The sequence below is a fragment of the Pan troglodytes genome, chromosome 11 (genome assembly GCF_028858775.2).
Source record: "Pan troglodytes isolate AG18354 chromosome 11, NHGRI_mPanTro3-v2.0_pri, whole genome shotgun sequence".
NCBI classification, from domain to species: Eukaryota; Metazoa; Chordata; class Mammalia; order Primates; family Hominidae; genus Pan; species Pan troglodytes.
The window spans coordinates 74,771,196-74,791,485 of record NC_072409.2 but is presented as its reverse complement, the minus strand read 5'-3'; the positions used below and the strand labels follow the sequence as shown (position 1 = coordinate 74,791,485).

The following is a 20,290-nucleotide window of genomic DNA, read 5'->3' as shown; positions in this document are numbered from 1 at the left end:
TAACTCCAATCTCATTTTACCCCCTTCAAAACGGCTAGACTCCTAGTTTTCATGATTGCAGGGTTGTTGAGGCTATCATGAGTCTGTGTAGAAGGAAACAGAACTAGGATAATTTAAGACACCACAAAGCATGATGTTCTGAGATTCTGAGTCATTTTATTTGAAAAGCATTCTCTGGATTGCTGCAAGTCTTTTTTTTTTTTTTTTTTTTTCGGTGTTCTGAAAAAGTAGTTTTGACAGTTTTGTCAGTGTGGTGAATGGTACCAGCCACATTTCTAGACTAGAATGCTTTGGATGATCAGTCAGGAGTAGGACAAGAGCCAAGGTTTTCAAGATTACAGCCATCACTACTGCCTTTTACCAAAACTGGGGGAAAAAATTGAGGCCCCTAATGGTCACAGAAAAAGAAAAGGAGAAAGAGATTGAATTCTGTTATTTCTACCATAAGGGTCCCAAGAGAGATGCCCTCCTAATTTTATTTTATCTTATTTTATTTTTCCCCTCTTGATTTTAAGAGAGTTCTTTTGAGGTGCTATGTTTTTTGGGTTTTTTTGTTTTTGTTTTTTGAGACAGAATCTTGCTCTGTCACCCAAGCTGGAGTGCAGTGGCATGATCTATCTTGGCTCACTGCAACCTCTGCTCCTGGGTTCTAGTGATTCTCCTGCCTCAGCCTCCCGAGTAGCTGGGATTACAGGCGCCACCATGTCTGGCTAAATTTTTTGGTATTTTTAGTTGAGATGGGATTTCACCGTGTTGGCCAGGCTGGTCTCAAACTCCTGACCTCAAGTGATCTCCCCACATTGGCCTGCCAGAGAGCTGGGATTACAGGCATGAGCCACCACACTTGGCCTGAGGTGTTATGTTTTGATTGAACAGAGAGTAAGACCTGTTTGTTGTTGTTGTTGTTGTTGTTTTTAATCCATCTATAGGCCTAGACAGATTGCCACAAGGATGTCATGTCAGGAATGATTGGAAAATCCCCAATTCAGCCATGAAGCCACAGGCTTTAATTGGCTCACAAGGCAACGTGTTCTGCAAGCATATCCCCAAACTTCAGAGAGTAGGCTGCAGGGAGGTTTCAGAAAAATGCTCTTACTTCAGTTAGGATAGAATCAAGACTGGTTCTCAAGCTCTAGGTTTTGTTTTGTTTTTTTGTTTTGTTTTTTTCTTTTGATAACCTTGGTACCAATAGGCTCCAGTTTTATTTTTTATTACTGATGATAAAATCTCCACTCCAGTTAATTACTTTAAAACGATAGTGGTGGTCCCTGCTGAACCATCTTGTTCAGACATTGTTGATGTTGAATGGAGAAGCTGGGCCATGGATGCTTCCTGAGCTCTTATTAGTCAGATTAAAAAAAAAAAATTCAAAGGTGAGTGTATCTGGAATTTTATATAGAATAGAAATGATTGAGCATGAATTCCAAATCTGTATTATTCCACAGAAGTTTGGAACTCTCTTATGATTGCAGATACATGCAGACAAAAGCACAACACGATTTCCACTCAAAGCCACGATTCTGGATCTTTGATAGCTGCTACTTCTACCCCACACAAGGACGAGGTATTTAACCTAGTCCTTATAAGAAGCCACTTACAGCCTTGGCATGATTAGTTCTCTTCTTTTTCCTTTAAAAGGACATTTAAAAAATAAAATAAAATGGTATGCATGTCTTGTGTTGTTTGAAAGTAAAATGGAGATAGAGATTTCTTAGGAAAATGCTGTGAGTCACCTGGCTAAGGAGTCACCGGTCAGTGTTCAGAAAGGAAGGGGATGATTACCGGGAATGGGTGAGTCAGGAAGCCAGGAAATGCACCTGAAGACTTCTCAATCTTCCTTCTAATATCCTGGTTCAAAACTTTGTTTTTGTTTTCATTTTCTCTGAGGGCCAAAACTCTTTGACATAAAGTATGGCAATTATTGATTCAACAAAAATTTATTGACATTGTGCCAGGCATTATGCTAGGAGCTGGAAACAGAAAGCTAGTTTGGTTAAAATTAATTAAACAATGGCAAACCAACACAGCACAGTCTGTGAAAAGTCTCATTCATGGCAAAACGTGACCTCACCTACTTTCAGGGTCAGGGAGTCACTCCATCTTCCAAACATTTCAAATGAACATTTAAAATTTTTTTTTTTTTTTCTTTTTTATTGATCATTCTTGGGTGTTTCTCGCAGAGGGGGATTTGGCAGGGTCACAGGACAATAGTGGAGGGAAGGTCAGCAGATAAACAAGTGAACAAAGGTCTCTGGTTTTCCTAGGCAGAGGACCCTGCAGCCTTCCGCAGTGTTTGTGTCCCTGGGTACTTGAGATTAAGGAGTGGTGATGACTCTTAAGGAACATGCTGCCTTCAAGCATCTGTTTAACAAAGCACATCTTGCACCGCCCTTAATCCATTCAACCCTGAGTGGATACAGCACATGTTTCAGAGAGCACAGGGTTGGGGGTAAGGTCACAGATCAACAGGATCCCAAGGCAGAAGAATTTTTCTTAGTACAGAACAAAATGAAAAGTCTCCCATGTCTACCTCTTTCTACACAGACACAGCAACCATCCGATTTCTCAATCTTTTCCCCACGTTTCCCCCCTTTCTATTCCACAAAACCGCCATTGTCTTCATGGCCCGTTCTCAATGAGCTGTTGAGTACACCTCCCAGATGGGGTGGTGGCCGGGCAGAGGAGCTCCTCACTTCCCAGTAGGGGCGGCCGGGCAGAAGCGCCCCTCACCTCCCAGACGGGGCGGCTGGCCGGGCGGGGGGCTGACCCCCCCCACCTCCCTCCCGGACAGGGCGGCTGGCCGGGCAGAGGGGCTCCTCACTTCCCGGTAGGGGCGGCCGGGCAGAGGCGCCCCTCACTTCCCCGACGGGGCGGCTGGCCCGGCGGGGGGCTGACCCCCCCCCACCTCCCTCCCGGAGGGGGCGGCTGGCCGGGCAGAGGGGCTCCTCACTTCCCGGTAGGGGCGGCCGGGCAGAGGCGCCCCTCACCTCCCGGACAGGGCGGCTGGCCGGGCGGGGGGCTGATCCCCCCACCTCCCTCCCGGACGGGGCGGCTGGCCGGGCGGGGGGCTGACCCCCCCACCTCCCTCCCGGACGGGGCGGCTGGCCGGGCGGGGGGCTGACCCCCCCACCTCCCTCCCGGACGGGGCGGCTGGCCGGGCGGGGGGCTGACCCCCCCCACCTCCCTCCCGGACGGGGCGGCTGGCCGGGCAGAGGGGCTCCTCGCTTCCCAGAAGGGGCGGCCGGGCAGAGGCGCCCCTCACCTCCCGGATGGGGCGGCTGGCCAGGCGGGGGGCTAACCCCCCCACCTCCCTCCCGGACGGGGCGGCTGGCCGGGCCGGGGGCTGACCCCCCCACCTCCCTCCCAGACAGAGCGGCTGGCCGGGCAGAGGGGCTCCTCACTTCCCAGTAGGGGCGGCCGGGCAGAGGCGCCCCCCCCACCTCCTGGACAGGGCGGCTGGCCGGGCAGGGGGCTGATCCCCCCACCTCCCTCCCGGACGGGGCGGCTGGCCAGGCGGGGGGCTGACCCCCCCACCTCCCTCCCGGATGGGGCGGCTGGCCAGGAGGGGGGCTGACCCCCCCACCTCCCTCCCGGACGGGGCGGCTGGCCGGGCAGAGGGGCTCCTCACTTCCCAGTAGGGGCGGCCGGGCAGAGGCACCCCTCGCCTCCCGGACGGGGCGGCTGGCCAGGCGGGGGGCTGACCCCCCCACCTCCCTCCCGGACGAGGCGGCTGGCCGGGCAGAGGGGCTCCTCACTTCCCGGTAGGGGCGGCCGGGCAGAGGTGCCCCTCACCTCCCGGACGGGGCGGCTGGCCGGGCGGGGGGCTGACCCCCCCACCTCCCTCCCAGACGAGGAGGGAGGACGCTCCTCACTTCTCAGACGGGGTGGCTGCCGGGCGGAGGGGCTCCTCACTTCTCAGATGGGGCGGTTGCCAGGCAGAGGGTCTCCTCACTTCTCAGACAGGGCGGCCGGGCAGAGACACTCCTCACATCCCGGACGGGGCGGCAGGGCAGAGGTGCTCCCCACATCTCAGACGATGGGCGGCCGGGCAGAGACGCTCCTCACTTCCCAGATGTGATGGCGGCCGGGAAGAGGCGCTCCTCACTTCCTAGATGGGATGGCGGCCGGGCAGAGACGCTCCTCACTTTCCAGACTGGGCAGCCAGGCAGAGGGGCTCCTCACATCCCAGACGATGGGCAGTCAGGCGGAGACGCTCCTCACTTCCCAGACGGGGTGGCTGCCAGGCAGAGGCTGCAATCTCGGCACTTAGGGAGGCCAAGGCAGGCGGCTGGGAGGTGGTTGTAGCGAGCCGAGATCACGCCACTGCACTCCAGCCTGGGCGCCATTGAGCACTGAGTTAACGAGACTCCGTCTGCAATCCCGGCACCTCGGGAGGCCGAGGCTGGCGGATCACTCGCGGTTAGGAGCTGGAGACCAGCCCAGCCGACACATCGAAACCCCGTCTCCACCAAAAAAATACGAAAACCAGTCAGGCGTGGTGGCGCACGCCTGCAATCGCAGGCACTCGGCAGGCTGAGGCAGGAGAATCGGGCAGGGAGGTTGCAGTGAGCTGAGATGGCAGCAGTACCGTCCAGCTTCGGCTCGGCATCAGAGGGAGACCGTGGAAAGAGGGGAGAGGGGAGAGGGGAGAGGGGAGAGGGGGGAGGGGGGAGGGGAGAGGGGAGAGGGGAGAGGGAGCTCTATCTACCACACAGTCCTTCTCTGAATATCTCTTCAGAACTGTTCGAACATTTAAAATTTTATATACTTTTATGATTTCATTCATTTATTCAACAAAGTATATTGAGCAACTGCTCTGTGCTAGATGGAAGGAAAATACTAGGTAGGGCACAAAAGATATAAATCCCCAAGCTAGCATGTCAAGCATTATTTTTTTTCATGTTACATTATGTGGAAAAATCAAGGCCTAGAATGGGAAGGTAGGATTCCAAGACAGGACTCCATTAAAAAAAAAAAAAAAAGGTAGGAGAGGCATGAGCTGGGAGATAAAAAGAGTAGTAAAGAAAGGCAAACAGGAATAGACACCAGAAATCTTGATTTACCTTAGGGATCCTCATTGATTGCAAAATCTTGGTTTCTCAAATCCAAAACCAATGATAAGTTTAGCTTAAAACTACATTTGTAAATTCTGTGGACTCAGGAACATTCCAGAATAAACTAGCCAGCAACCTCATAAGGGGTTGTAATTAAAGTAATGGTAAACATTCCTCCATAAAACGTGGCCCTAAAGTAAGCCATTCATGTGAGGCAAGGTTGCTTTATACCATGGGAGAGGGTCAGCTGTAGTCCAAAAGGGGCCAAGACAGGCAAATCTGCTTATTTAATGATCCAGTAGCCTTACTCTCCTGACCTGCTCAATTTTGACAGAATACCGAAGGTTCCTAACAGCACAACCTATGAAGATGTACGGTCATTCACTGACGGGTCCTATTCCCCTGTCAGTTTCCCTGCCTTTCAATCACATTACTTTACAGTTTCACTAGCTTTTAAGACTTTTTTTTTTTTTTAAGACAGGGTCTCACTGTGTCACCTAGGCTGGATGTGGAGTGCAGTGGTGTGATCTCAGCTCACTGCAACCTCCGCCTCTGAAGCTCAAGCAATCCTCCCACCTCAGCCTCCCAAGTAGCTGGGACTATGGGTGCATGCCACCATGCCTGGCTAATTTTTGTATTTTTAGTACAGACAGGGTCTCACCACGTTACCCAGGCTGGTCTTGAACTTCTAAGCTCGAGCAATCCACCTACCTTAGCCCCCAAAGTGCTGGGATTACAGGTATGAGTCACGGCACCCAGCAAAAAACTTTTTAATTTTTCTAATTTAATTTACTGAGCCCTGATTTTCGCATCTACCAAACTCCATTGTTCAGAAACATTTGCAAGGAGGAAGTTGATTAGAGAGTACTGGCCTAATTTGTGCAGCCAGGGAGGTTTGAAAGAAAAATTGCTTAATCAACGATCTGACCCATACAGATAAAACAAGTTGGGAGCACTGGTCTATTTACATAGTGTGCTGGGTCCAGCAAGGAGAGGATAGAGAGACAAAGGTGCCCACAGTGACATGTTTAGGAGCCAGCAAATGTTAGGCTTCCTGTTGGCCCACATAATCACTTCCTTGTTCCCCTACAAAGCATGAGGTCTTTAGGTCAGAGAAGAGGAAGGATTTAGAAAGCACAGCAGTGGGTAGGAGAGGTAGCTTGTAATGCTTCTAGTAGTGACTGTACTGTACAAGGCCTAGACCTGGGCGAGAGATCAGTGGCCTCTCATTAAGGAGGACATGGGAGAGGGAGGAAAGTGATGAGCTTCTGAAGAAAGCCAGATTTGGAGGGGAGGGGGATGTCATTGGGGAAGGTCAAGGGAGGGTGATAGATGAGGGGTGTTAAAAATCAAGTACTGGGGTGGGGCACAGTGGCCCGATTATATCCTTGTTTTTCTTTCTCATGCCTGTAATCCCAGCACTTTGGGAGGCTGAGTGGGTTGGATCACGAGGTTAGGAATTCGAGACCAGCCTGGGCAACATGATGAAACCCCGTCTTTACTAAAAATACAAAAATTAGCCGGGCACAGTGGCACACGCCTGTACTCCCAGCTACTCTGGAGGCTGAGGCAGGAGAATTGCTTGAACCCAGGAGGTGGAAGTTGCAGTGAGCCGAGATCATGCCACTGCACTCCAGCCTGAGTGACAGAGCAAGACTCCATCTCAAAAAAAAAAAAAAAAATCATGTACTGAATCATAAAAATGACAAAACATAGGTTCTTCAGGTGAAGAGTTGAGGCTTTAGTCAGTCTGCCTGGATTTTCCAGGCCCACCATGTAGGCAACTCATCTATTTCTCTATACCTGTTTGCTCATCTAAAAATAGGTATACTAATACTCCACATCATATACTTGCTGGGAAATTCAGGTAATGTACTGGTGCCTAGCAAATGCTCAAATATCAGCTATTAATCAACCATTTAGTTGGGGATGCTGGTACAGGCCAAACCAAATCTTGAAACCTAGATGTAAAATCTGCCTCTTCCTATAGCAAATACTGCAATCCATTTATGTGAGGACTATGGAAGTTGCCAGCATGCCACTCTGAGTAGTCATCATGTCAGCAAAATATAAAAAAATAAATAAATAAAACCTCAAATCCCTGAGGTCCCTGCCAGCCCAGGAGAGCGTGGCTGTCCTTGTCTTGCCTCATCAAAGGACTTTCCAAAGTTATTTTTCTAACATCTTGAGCCATTCTGATCTATTTCCTATTTAGTCAAATGTATTTCTTAAATGTTTTATATACTGTAAATTCATTCTTTCTTTTTTTTCTTTTTTCTTTTCTACTCTGTTGCCCAGGCTGGAGTGCAGTGGACAATCTTGGCTCACTGCAACCTCCACCTCCTGGGCTCAAGCGATTCTCATGTCTCCCAAGTAGCTGGGATTACAGGCATGCAACACCATGCTGGGCTAATTTTTGTATTTTTAATAAAAACAGGGTTTTTCCATGTTGGCCAGGCTGGTCTGGGACTCCTGACCTCAAATGATCCTCTCACCTTAGCCTCCCAAAGTGCTGGGATTATGGGCATCAGCCACCACACTGGGCCTCATTCTCTGTGCTTCTAATTTGAGTAATTTACATTTATTTACTTAGCACTCTTTGGAAAGAAGAGCTCGATGGTCAAGGTGATTTTAGAAATCACCAAAAAGTAACTTTTTTCCAAATGTAGACCTGAGTTTGATTTCATAGAACAGGAAGGAAGATCCCACGTTGTGATACCTGCTGCATAAATCAATGATAGCAGAAGCAAAACATGACTTTGAATTAGCTTAGGGGCTATTCAAGATGTTCCAAGATGAAGGTGTCATTAATGATGTCCAATGTCTCTTTACACTACCTTTATCTCTCCCTCTCTTTTTCTTCTTCTTCTATCTTATTCCAACAATAGAATTTAATAAAGACCTGAAGCCATATTTCCTGTTCTTGAATTTAGAAGTCAATCATTTCATGACCACTCTGACCAAATTGCTTCACGGACAGGTGTTGTTAGCCTCTTAATATCTTTTACTGTGCTGTAAATAATATGTAGTATATAATGTTTCTTCTTGTTGTTGTTGTTGAGACGGAGTCTCGCTCTGTCTTCCAGGCTGGAGTGCAATGGCATGATCTCAACTCATTGCAACCTCTGCCCCCTGAGTTCAAGCAGTTCTCCTGCCTCAGCCTCCTGAGTAGCTGTGATTACAGGCGCTCACCACCACACCTGATTAATTTTTGTGTTTTTAGTAGAGACCGGGTTTCACCATGTTGGCCAGGCTGGTCTCAAACTCCTGACTTCATGATCCACCCACCTCAGCCTCCCAAAGTGCTGGGATTATAGGCATGAGCCACCACGCCCAGCAGTGTATAATGTTTCTTTTTTTTTTTTTTTTTGAGACGGAGTCTCACTCTATTGCCCAGGCTAGAGTGCAGTGGCGCAATCTCGGCTCACTGCAAGCTCTGCCTCCCGAGTCCAAGTGATTCTCCTGCCTCAGCCTCCTGAGTAGCTGGGACTACAGGCGCCCGCCACCATGCCTGGCTAATTTTTTTGTATTTTTAGTAGAGACGGGGTTTCACCATGTTAGCCAGGATGGTCTCGATCTCCTGACCTCGTGATCCGCCCTCCTCGGCCTCCCAAAGTGCTGGGATTACAGGCGTGAGCCACTGCGCCCCGCCTATAATGTTTCTTAATCTCACAAATTTTGAGGATCAGGAACCCTAAAGGAAAAAGACTTCCCACTGTTGGTCTAGTGTGCCCATTGTGAAAGCATTTTTATAAACAAAAAACAATCTATAATCACCTTGCAGTCTGAAAGTTGATGCCTTCAGACTAGGAGTTTGCCTATTAAAAACAAATCAAAGAAGCAAATGAGAGTAAGAATAATCTTGGTTTCCACTGATAGATTCAATGAGATTATATCCTTGTTTATCTTCTTTCTCATCTACTGGAAGGTGTTGTGCTGGTGAGAGGATTTCCAGTTCACCATGGCTAAACAGGTCACATCTTTAGAACTTCAAACACAGTGGACTTTGTTCCAATTAACTCCTAGAAGTAGCACCTTGAACTTTTTAGTAGTCTTTAGCACAACTATAATTAAGTAATCAATTGTATAATTCATGGTTGAAAGCTTTTCTTTCTTTTTTTTTTTTTTTTTCTTTTGAGATGGAGTCTTGTTCTTGTCGCCCAGGCTGGAGTTCAGTGGCACAATCTCAGCTCACTGCAACCTCTGCCTCCCCGGTTCAAGCGATTCTCCTGCCTCAGCCTCCCACCACCACCCTCGGCTAATTTTTGTATTTCAAGTACAGACAGGGTTTCGCCATGTTGGCCAGGCTGGTCTCAAACTCCTGACCTCAAGTGTTCCACCCTCCTCGGCCTCCGAAAGTGCTAGGATTACAGGTGTGAGCCACTGCGCCCAGCCGACAACTTTTCTTCGAAACTCCCTGAGAATAGGGACCACATATGCAATCCCCTACACCCAAAGCAGTGTCCGTCCCATAGTAGGTGTGCAATAAATATTTGTTGGACAGAGCCCCAGGGAAGCACATATAACATTCAGAGTTAAGCATAAAAGGCTGATACAGCACAGGAAAGGAAGGAGGAACAGTTTAAGTGGAAGGAGGAAAATAATAAAGTGTGATATCACAAAAGTCAGGGACAGATCATTTTAAAGAGGAAGTAGTCTATGGTGCATGATGAAAACTGAATTTAGGGACATGGAAATCATTGTCTTTGGCAAGGGTGATTTCCATGGAGTAGTAAATGTGCAGGCCAGGCCAGGCACAGTGGCTCACGCTTGTAATCCCAGCACTTTGGGAGGCCAAGGCAGGTGGATTATTTGAGGCCAGGGTTTCAAGACCAGCCTGGCCATCATGGCAAAATCCTGTCTCTACTAAAAATACAAAAAAAAAAAAAAAATGAGCAGGGTGTGGTGGCATGTGCCTGTAGTCCCAGCTACTCAGGAGACTGAGGTATGAGAATCACTTGAACCCGGGAGGTTGAGGTTGCAGTGAGTCAAGATCATGCCACTGCACTCCAGCCTAGGCATCAGAGCGAGAATCTGTCTCAAAAAAAAAAAAAAAAAAAAAAAAAAAAAAAAAAACAGTGCAAGCCAGGCTGGAATGAGTAAACATAAGTAAAAAGTACAGCTAGAAGATGGACAAAGGATACTTATCTATGAATTTTTGGCTGCAGGGCAATAAAAAATTAATAAAGGTGCAAATATTAGCGTTCAAGGGGGTCAGGGGTTAAGTAATATCGTGTATGGGAAAGCACAGCACCATGGCTGGCAGAGTCATGAGTGAAGGCGTGGTCACATTGCTCTCAGGACAGCTTCTCTGTGAGTGACTTTAGACTTCTCTGGTCTCCTTCCCAAATGCATAGGAAGTTCTTATGGCAGTGTCTTTCTCTACTCAAACAAATCAGCCTAAGTCAGAAAAAGGCAAGGAACAGTAACGGGAAACTAGAGCCAGTTTGAAATAGTCACACATTAATAAACACAAATGATCAACACAAGTATCAAAAGCAACAATAAGAGTGAAAGATAACCCAACAGCTGCAAGGGTAATGGTGTCTTGGAGTGGACAATTCTGCATTTGTGACTTTTTACAAAATAATTTTTATGTTTTTATTTAAAAAAATAGAGAGACAAGGGTTCACCATGTTGCCCAACCTGGTCTCAAACTCCTGAGTCCAAGTGACCCATCTGCCTCAGCCCCCCAAAGTGCTGGGATTACAGGTGTGAGCCACTGCACCCAGTCCATGATGACTTTTAACTAGCCCCCAGCTCTGGAAACCCTGTATTTAAGGAAGAAATAAAAATATACATCAATGCATTTGGAACAATTTAACTCAGGCCTTTTGGTCTTATTCTTGATATGGTTAATATCATAGATAAATAAAGCTGAACACTCATTAAAGTGATGAAGATGGATTTCAGTGAGTAATAAACTATTGCAGTAGGGAAGAGGGCCCAGCGTGACCTGAAGTAGGAAATTGGCCTACTTATCCTACCTCCTACGTTTTCTTTTCCTTCCCCTTCAAGTAGCCTTCTAATGATTTTTTCTACATTGGCAGAGGACATAATGTTTATAATTTGTTCTAGAATCATAATCCCTGGCATCGTCTTAGATTTTATTATCAAATAGATTCAAAATGTACTAACTCTCTTTTTGTCATAATTTCTCCATTTATCATTTGTATGGCTTCTTCCTCTAGCAGTTTCTTCAAGAAAGCTCATGGAAACCATATTCTTTTTTCTTTTTTTTTTTTCTGAGACAGGGTTTCACTTTTGTTGCCCAGGCTGGAGTGCAATGGCACAATCTCAGCTCACTGCAACCTCCACCTCCCAGATTCAAGAGATTCTCCTGTCTCACCCTCCCGAGTAGCTGGGATTACAGGCACAGGCCACCACGCCCGGCTAATTTTTGTATTTTTAGTAGAGATGGGGTTTCATCATATTGGTCAGGCTGATCTCAAACTCCTGACCTCAGGCGATCCAACCTCCTCAGCCTTCCAAAGTGCTGGGATTACAGGGGTGAGTCACCACGCCCGGCCTGGAAACCATATTCTATGAGGACTCACATGTTTAAACTTTCTTAAAACTCTTATTATAAACCTTCCTTTAAGTTTTCTCCTTCGGGTACAGCACTCTCTCTCTTTCCCCTTTCCCTGACATTCCCATACATATGGGTTTCCTCTGCCTCCTGGCTCACAAAGTTCCCAAGGGAAGAATGTTAACAGTGTTCTGAAGCCATAGACATTGCTAGTGTTACAGCCACTCACAGCAGCATACAGAGACTTGACTTCTTGCACCCAATCCAAAGATCCCTCAGCATTGAAAGGTAACAGTGAGCCCCAGGCTGCCCACTGGGTCTCTTGCCACAGGTACTGCTGCTCCTTACCTGGCCTCTAAACCCACACAGGCAGGCAGGTAAAACAAGAACATCTCTGGGGAATGGTCTAGCTAGTGCCCATTAACTCACACTAAGGATTATGCACACCCGAGACTTGAGCCAGAAAGTTACATGAACCAAGTGAGTCAAGACCAATAGATAACGATCAAGGACTTCTAAAATACAGTCTTTGAAAATGCAATCATTCCTAGGCAAAATCCATGCAGTCAAAGAATAACATTTAGAGAAAGGGCCTTAAAACATTTGACATTGGTAGATGGTAAGAGTAAAAAAAGAGTTGAAGTGGGGTATGATCCCAAACAATTTTGAGAGATCAGATTCACCAAACAGATGTTGATTTTGATAAGTCTAATTTCAAATACAGAGGACAACACGACTGTAAATGCCCCAGAACAAGCGAGAAGCAAACTAAACCATGAAATTAACTTAATAGTCAATGAGCACTTACTATGTGTGCCACTGGATGGAGCCACCCAACTTTGTTAGGTAGGTACTGCCTCCATTCCCACAAGAAGCAAGACCACTGAATGAGTGCAAGACCACTCATGCAATTTGCTCTGGCAACCAGGCCAGAGCAAATTCTGTAGTGAAGAAAGGCTCTCCTAGCACAGTGGTGGTACCTCTGCAGCAGAAAAACCCCCACCACAAGAACTGAGAAATGGAAGCCAGGCTGTGTGATTACAGCACAGTGCCAGGGAGAGGCTGAAGAATGTCAAACCAGCCATGATGACAAGACATGTCCACAGAGGCAGGAGTCCCCACCGATGTTACTCAAAGGATATATTCCACTTAAAACCAGCGTACAGGGCAGGAAGACCACTATTGTGGCTTGAGAAATGACCACAGAGCCTAGGTGTACTAAAAGTGGCCACAAGCTTCTCTGGAAGTTTCAACACTTCTATAATTTATACCTTTGTCTTTTAATATCTGGAGTTCAAATCAGGCTTTCTAAATTCTAATTTCCAAACGGAATTTAATTCCTAGGCAGACTACTGTGTCTTTTGATCTTCACCAGGCCCAAAGAATCACTCCTCTATAGGCACAAGATGGTCTGGGGAGGGACAGTCTGGGCTGAGATTCTACCCCAGCCATTTCTGGCTACACAACCCAAGTCAAGTGATTTACTTATCTTTGCCTCAGTTTCCTCATCTGTGAAAATGTGGATCATGGTACCCACCTCATAGGCCTCTTGGAGTTGTTGTTGTTGTTGTTGTTGTTGTTGTTGTTGTTGTTTTGAGACAGAGTCTTGCTCTGTCGCCCGGGCTGGAGTGCAGTGATACAATCTTGGCTCACTGCAACCTCCGCTTCCCTGGTTCAAGCGATTCTTCTGCCTCAGCCTCCCAAGTAGCTGGGACTACAGGTGCCCGCCACCACGCCCAGCTAACTTTTGTATTTTTAGTAGAGACGAGGTGTTACCATATTGGCCAGGCTGGTCTCGAACACCTGACCTCATCATCCGCCCGCCTTGGCCTCCCAATGTGCTGGGATTACAGGCATAAGCCACCACGCCCAGACAAGAGTTTTACACAGTGTCTCCTGTCTACTAAATACTGTATCATTTGGTGCAAAATAAAAGCAAAAACCAAAAGTAACAAGAGAAAAGTTAGTTTCATCCCAATAAAGTTGAGGTGGATGGTACAGAGCCGGGGTGAGCCTCCTGCTCAAGGCTTCCAGGGACCCAAGTTCCTCCCAACTCAGCACCCTGACATCACAAGGATGTGGGCCTTGTATCCATGGTCCAGTTGGAACCATCCTCACACTGGGCAGCAAGACAGAGGAAATGACAAAAAGGAACAAGTGCACCTGCCAGCCATCCCTGGCGGAACATTCCCCGAGCTGCCCCCAACAGGGCACCCTTTCTACTTTCATTTCGTTGCCAGAACTTAGTTGTAAGGGAAGCTTGGATATGTAATCTTTTTCCTAGGTGACCGTGTGTCAGCTAACATTCTTTGAAAAGGGATACCACAAATAGGGGAGTCATTTTAGAAATTTCCAGTGTTCTAGAAGTTATTATATGGTTTAGAAAGTGAATGAAAGGAAGAAAATAAAAATGCCTCTGTCCATCTCTGCCTCCCTCTAATAGCCACATAGAAAGTGCAAGATCAAAGAGATGGTGGGAAACAAACCCCAGGCACAATGTACTCCTGGTTACTAGGCTGTCCCTTCAAAGGGGGCTCAATCAGGACCCTCATCTTTTAGCACACCTAACAACTAAAACTAACTAGAGAAATTAAATGTGTAAGCTGTAAACGGCCTAGACATACTCACAATGCAATTCCCTCACCTTTCTTACACATTCAACAGAGGGATAGATTTTACCATGAGAACGCAGTCGTGGTTGTAGGGCGTTAAGTGTGCAAAGGTATTTAGTAATGTGAGTTGCTAAATAAATGGAAAGAAACATTGAGCTAAGACATTATCTGGGGCCCCATATCACAGCCCCACGACTCTAATTTAAAAAGAAGAAGAAAGACAGTTGTCTTAATGGTCATTTTCCAGGTACCAGTCAATATCCACAATAACCCCACTAATTCTGTTGGAAATCCTCAAGTGGGAGATATTGTTCTTCCAGAAAATACTAAAAGGCCAAGGCGTATACTCTGTTGGGGGCAAAATAAGACTGTTACACAGTGGAGAACAAAACCACACGTGCTCTTGTTGCCACTTAAAGGAGTGCCCACTCTATCCCTCAACACACACACCTTCCGCTTTCATTAACTTTAAAAACGTAGGATCCACCCCTGTGTTCCACCAGTAGTTTTCAGATCCTGCCACCAGGTGGCAGGAGGAATCAACGTCAAGAAGCTGAATCTCCTAATAGAATTAGAAAATGTCAGGATTCCGGAAGGATCCGCAAGAACCCCAAATCCAAACTGTGTTGTATGAATGAGGGAGTTAAGGCTTGAGAGAATGTGGCCTGCTCAGTAGGGACCCTAAGGACTAGCCCCTCAGTGACCTGTGTTCTGTTACTCCACCAACTCATGCTTGGTTTTATTTTTAACTTAGTATTAAGGAACATTTTAGCATCCACCAAAGTAGGAGAATAATAAAATGATTCTCCGGGTACCTGTCAGCCAACTTCAGCAATTAGCAACATTCTGTCATCTTCCCATACTATGTATATTTTTTCTTTTCATGCTGTTTGTTTGTTTTTTGAGACTGAGTCTCGCTCTGTCGCCCAGGCTGGAGTGCAGAGTGGTGTGATCTCAGCTCACTGCAACCTCTGCCTCCCAGGTTCAAGCAATTCTCCTGCCTCAGCCTCCCAAGTAGTTGGGATTACAAGCACCTGCCACCACGCCCAGCTAATGTTTGTATTTTTAGTAGAGACGGGCTTTCACCATGTTAGCCAGGATGGTCTCAATCTCCTAACCTCGTGATCCGCCCGCCTTGGCCTCCCAAAGTGCTGGGATTACGGGCGTGAGCCACCACACCCAGCCCATGCTGTATTTTTATACCAAGAACCCAAGGGTACTACATTGCTGTGCTAATGCAACATTAAAATTACTGTGGGTCATTAATTCAAAACATTGTTAGTGTCTGCTATATGCAAAGAACTGTAGGATATAAGCAACTGTAACAAAAAAGGAAGTGTGGCACAATACTTTGATGCATGAATCTTGTACTGTAACTTTTTTTTCATGTTTATTCATTCTTGTGTTTCAGTAAGTAGAAAATGCAGTACAACTTGGAATTGCAATATTTGCTGGATTCCTGGGGCCAGTCAGAGATCTAAGTTAAAATTAGAGTCATACACTTGGTCTTTGAAGACGCAGTCATAGTCCTTGGGCTAACAGAAGGCATTTCCTGACACCATTTATCCATTACCTCACTCTAGAAAAGGGCAAGTTGAAATGAGATGGGAGAAATATTAGATACCTCAAAAAAGATAAAAGAGACAGGAGACAGGTCCGGTGTTTGTCACTTCTGGAAACAGCAGCTGAGGGGTCTGGACGGCCCTATAAGAGCAAATCTCGTTCAGTTCCTTAAAGTAAAATCAAGACAGCCTCACACACACACAAAAAAGGGCATTTTTCTTATGATCATTACTGCCAGAGATTGCTTTAAACCAAAAAAAACCCATTTCAACATTTCGTAAATCTAACATCTAAGAATAAGGCTATTCAGCCTATGGTTTACCACGTTTTAGTTCATTTTATAAGTTGAAAATCAGTGTGATGTGATAGAAAGGAGAGTGGAAACCTGCCCCTGGTCCCAACTCTGCCTATTGGAAAGTTATCAGGCCTAGATGAGGGCAATTGTCCTCATTCCTCTCTTCCCCTGAACCACTTTTGTATCAGAACAAAACAAAGCAAAAGTCATGTGTTTCTTTTCTTTACTTTCTTCTCTTTTTTTTTTTTTTTTTTTTTTTTCAGGTAGAGTCTTGCTCTGTCGCCCAGGCTGGAGTGCAGTGGCATGATCTCAGCTCACTGCAACCTCTGCCTCTGGGGCTCAAGCAATTCTCCCACCTCAGCCTCCCAAGTAGCTGGGATTATAGGTGCACAACACTACGCCCAGCTAATTTTTATATTTTTAGTAGACATAGGATTTTGCCCAGGCTGGTCTCCCCTCCCACTTCGGCCTCCCATCATGCTGCGATTACAGGCACGAACCACTGTGCCCAGCCGATCATCTGTTTCTTTACAAGCCCAGGATTTGTCAGCTGTTTGTTGAATCAGATGCTTCATCTGAACACCTAATCTTTGTTTGTCTCATCCTCCAAATTCCTCTAGGTATTTTTCATGAAAGAACATCTGTCTTTTGGCTGTAACTTTTTATTTTTTCAATCTGCACTTTTTTCTTAGAATGAAGAAAACTTTCTTGAGAACGAGAACACATCAGGAAACAACTCAATAAGAAGCAGAGCTGTGCAAAGCAGGGAGCACACAAACACCAAACAGGTACAGCAAGACTGTGGTGCATGACTCTAGTACCATGGCAACCGCTGCACAACAGGCACCTGAGAACAGTGGGCACAGAAAGCATGGCGCCCCACTGGCAAGCAGAGGAACAGATTAAGTGGTAATTAAAGTGTGTGGGGGCATAGTCGTAAAGAAAACACACACGCCCAAACAAAGAGATTTTGTTTTTATCCACCTGTCCTCAGAGTTCCCTGATGGGAAGCATCACTTCACTATTAGGAGTTCCAAGCTCCATCTCAAGGAAAAAGGCATTGGCTTAGACAAAAGCATCTGAGCTTTAACGTAAATGACAGAAACAAGAGGAACCCTCTACTATGGTTCTAAATCTGGGTCCATCATGCGCTCGCATTCCTTAGTAGCTTTATACCAGTCCGAGGGATTCTTGCTTAATTTCACTTACATGTTGAATTCTGGACAGGAGTTTATTTAAAGATGGCTTCCTGTTGCAAAAAAGGTGAACAAATTACCCATGTAGGTCACCCCTTAAAAGGTAATTCAGGGCCAGGCACGGTGGCTTATGCCTGTAATCCCAGCACTTTGGGAGGCTGAGGCGGGCGGATCACTTGAGGTCAGGAGTTCAAGACCAGCCTGGCCAACATGGTGAAAACCCATCTCTACCAAAAAGACAAAAATTAGCTGGGCGTGGTGGCGTGTGCCTATAATCCCAGCTACTCGGGAGGCTGAGGCAGGAGAATCACTTGAACCCAGGAGGTAGAGGTTGCAGTGAGCCGAGATGGCACCACTGTACTCCAGCCTGGGTGACAGAGCGAGATTCTCAAAAAAAAAAAAAAGGAATTTGGGGTGCCCACTAGTGTGTCATTTTGTGAGGAGTTTTCTCGTGGTAAAAGAATCACTTTTTTTAAAGTAGACAATTTGGAAAACTTATTGTAGCAAAATTTGGAAAACCAAAAAAGGCTTATAATTCAAGAAAAAAAGTCAGTGCCTAACATTTTGGAACACAGCCTTTTTTAATGCAAACATACACCCACATGCATATGTCATCTGTATTGGAATCATACCATGCATAGTACAGTGTTTGGTAACTGTCTATTTTGCTTAATTGATTGTAAAAAATGTTCACTCCACTAAGTATTCTTCAACAAACAAAAAAGAAAACAATACTTATGTCCACATAAAAACCTACACATGGATGTTTAGAGCAGCTTTATTTGTAATTGCCAACACTTGGAAGTAACCAAAATGTCCTTCAGTAGGTGAATGAATAAATAAACTGTGGTACATTCAGACATGCAGTGTCTTTCAGCACTAAAAAGAAATGAACTATCAAGCCATGAAAAGACATGAAGGAGCCTTAAATGTACATTACTGGGTAAAAGAAGCCAATCTAAAATGGCTACCTATTGTGCGATCCCAACTATACGACATTCTGGAAAATGCAAAACTATGGAGACAGTAAATAGTGCTTTCAAGGCATCAGGGGGTGGTAGGGACAAATAAGAAGTGTGGGGTTTTTTGTTTTTTTGAGATGGAATCTCGCTCTGTCAGCAGGCTGGAGTGCAGTGGCACAATCTCAGCTCACTGCAGTCTCCACCTCCCGGGTTCAGGTGATTCTCCTGCCTCAGCCTCCCGTGTAGTTGGGATTACCGGTGCCCGCCACTGTGCCCAGCTAATTTTTTTTTTTTGTATTTTTAGTGGAGACGGGGTTTCACCATGTTGGCCAGGATGGTCTTGATCTCCTGACCTTGTGATCCGCCTGCCTTGGCCTCCCAAAGTGCTGGGATTACAGCCATGAGTGACCACGCCTGGCTATAAGAAGATTTTTAGGGCCATGAAACTAGTATGCCTGATACTACAATGGTGGATACATGCCATCATACATGCGTCCAAACCCATAGAATGTACAAGACCAAGAGAGTCTCACTGCAGACTTTGGGTGATGGTGATATGTCCATGTAGGCTCCTCAGTTGTAACAAATGTACTTCTCTGCGTTCATTTGATAGTGGGGAAGGTGAGGGTGGGTAGACAATACATGAAAAATCTCTATACTTTCAGCTCCATTTTGCTGTGAACTTAAAACTGCTCTTTTAAAAATATTTTTAAAATATTTTTTTCATAAAAACAAAAATTTAGATATTTTTCAATTATAAATGAGGATATGAAGGCTGAGGAGTAGCTACTGGATTTGATAGCAATGGGCCTTGGGTGACATTGGCAGGATGCATTCAGCAGAAGCACAATCACAGTGGGTAGAGAAGTGGGCAGGGTGTGAGGAAGTGACCTCCAAAGAGTAAACACAACTCTCTCCAGCGGCCTGGCTGTGAAAGGAAAGAGCGATGCAGATGTCCCATGATTGTGGGAGTCAAGGGAGATTTGTAGTTGTTGTTTTTAAAACATGAGAAAAGATGGAAAAATAAGAGACAACAATAGTAATGTTAGATATACCATAGATAGCAGGTAACTTGGGGTACTTTCACTGCAAGAAAATAATAATGATGACCATTTAAATCAAATATTTACCAAACATTGACTATTGGCTAAGCTGGGAATTAGATAGAAATAAATAAATAAGACTCAACTCCAGCCCCTCCTCAGAAGCTGCAGCTTGGACTCAGCTGGTCTCTCTTACAATTATCCTCGCACCTTCCTTGTTCCTAGGGTCCAGCCCAGAAAAGGAAGGTAATCTGAATCAGAAGAACAATGGAGTTTGGCCTCATGGAATTATAGGATTTTTGAGAATTCTTTCATCTCAGACACACACTAATGATTTATTTCTATGATTTCTGTTAAAGAGAATCAAAGGCCACATTGGATTTGACAGAAGACAAGTGCTGAGATTTGACATTATGCTTCTTAGAGCACACTCAAACTGCTCCACCTCCATCTATTTCCTCCCCCACCAGCTTCTGTACCATTGGTTACAAGAGCCAGGCTTATTATTTGAGACATTATTGGAGACTGGAGACAGGTAGGAAATCCTCTGCCATCCTGGAAATAGGATGGGTCATGGATATTTGAGAGCTCAAACTGTACCTAGAAAGATTGTCCATGAAAAAATGGGTCAGAGATATCCTACACTCAATTAATTAGAGCAAGGGCTAGCTGAGTAAGGGAAATAGTCCCCTTTAGCCCAACTGATAAAAGGATCCTAGTTCCCAAGGGGAGGCTTATTGGCTCTTGAAGGTGCCAAGCTAGTGTTCATATTCACAGACCAAGCCTTGGGCTGCCGGGGAAATAAATCCAGCTTTGGTCTCAGTCATTTGGAAACCGGGGCTGGCAGAGTACTAGGGGAGATTTATGCAGCTCCTGGTATTAACTTCATTTAGTACTTGGCTGAAAACAGAGATGGGGTTGATTGATTACAAGAGAGACAGGAGCAAAAAGCACAAATATGAGCCTGTTCCCTTAAGAAAAGGAGAAAATACCAACAGCTCCTTTGGAAGGAAAGGAAGAGTTCAGTATGAACCTG

At 45.9% G+C, this 20,290-nt stretch overlaps 1 protein-coding gene across 1 annotated transcript in view; it reads left to right on the top strand.

Moving 5' to 3' along the window:
• Positions 1-20,290, top strand: part of SLC28A3 (solute carrier family 28 member 3) — a 66,832-nt gene that overhangs the window by 13,229 nt on the left and 33,313 nt on the right. The window contains exon 2 of the mRNA XM_528339.8: positions 16,746-16,841. Coding sequence (XP_528339.2) covers positions 16,746-16,841 — 96 coding nt within the window. The remainder of the gene's footprint in view (positions 1-16,745; positions 16,842-20,290) is intronic.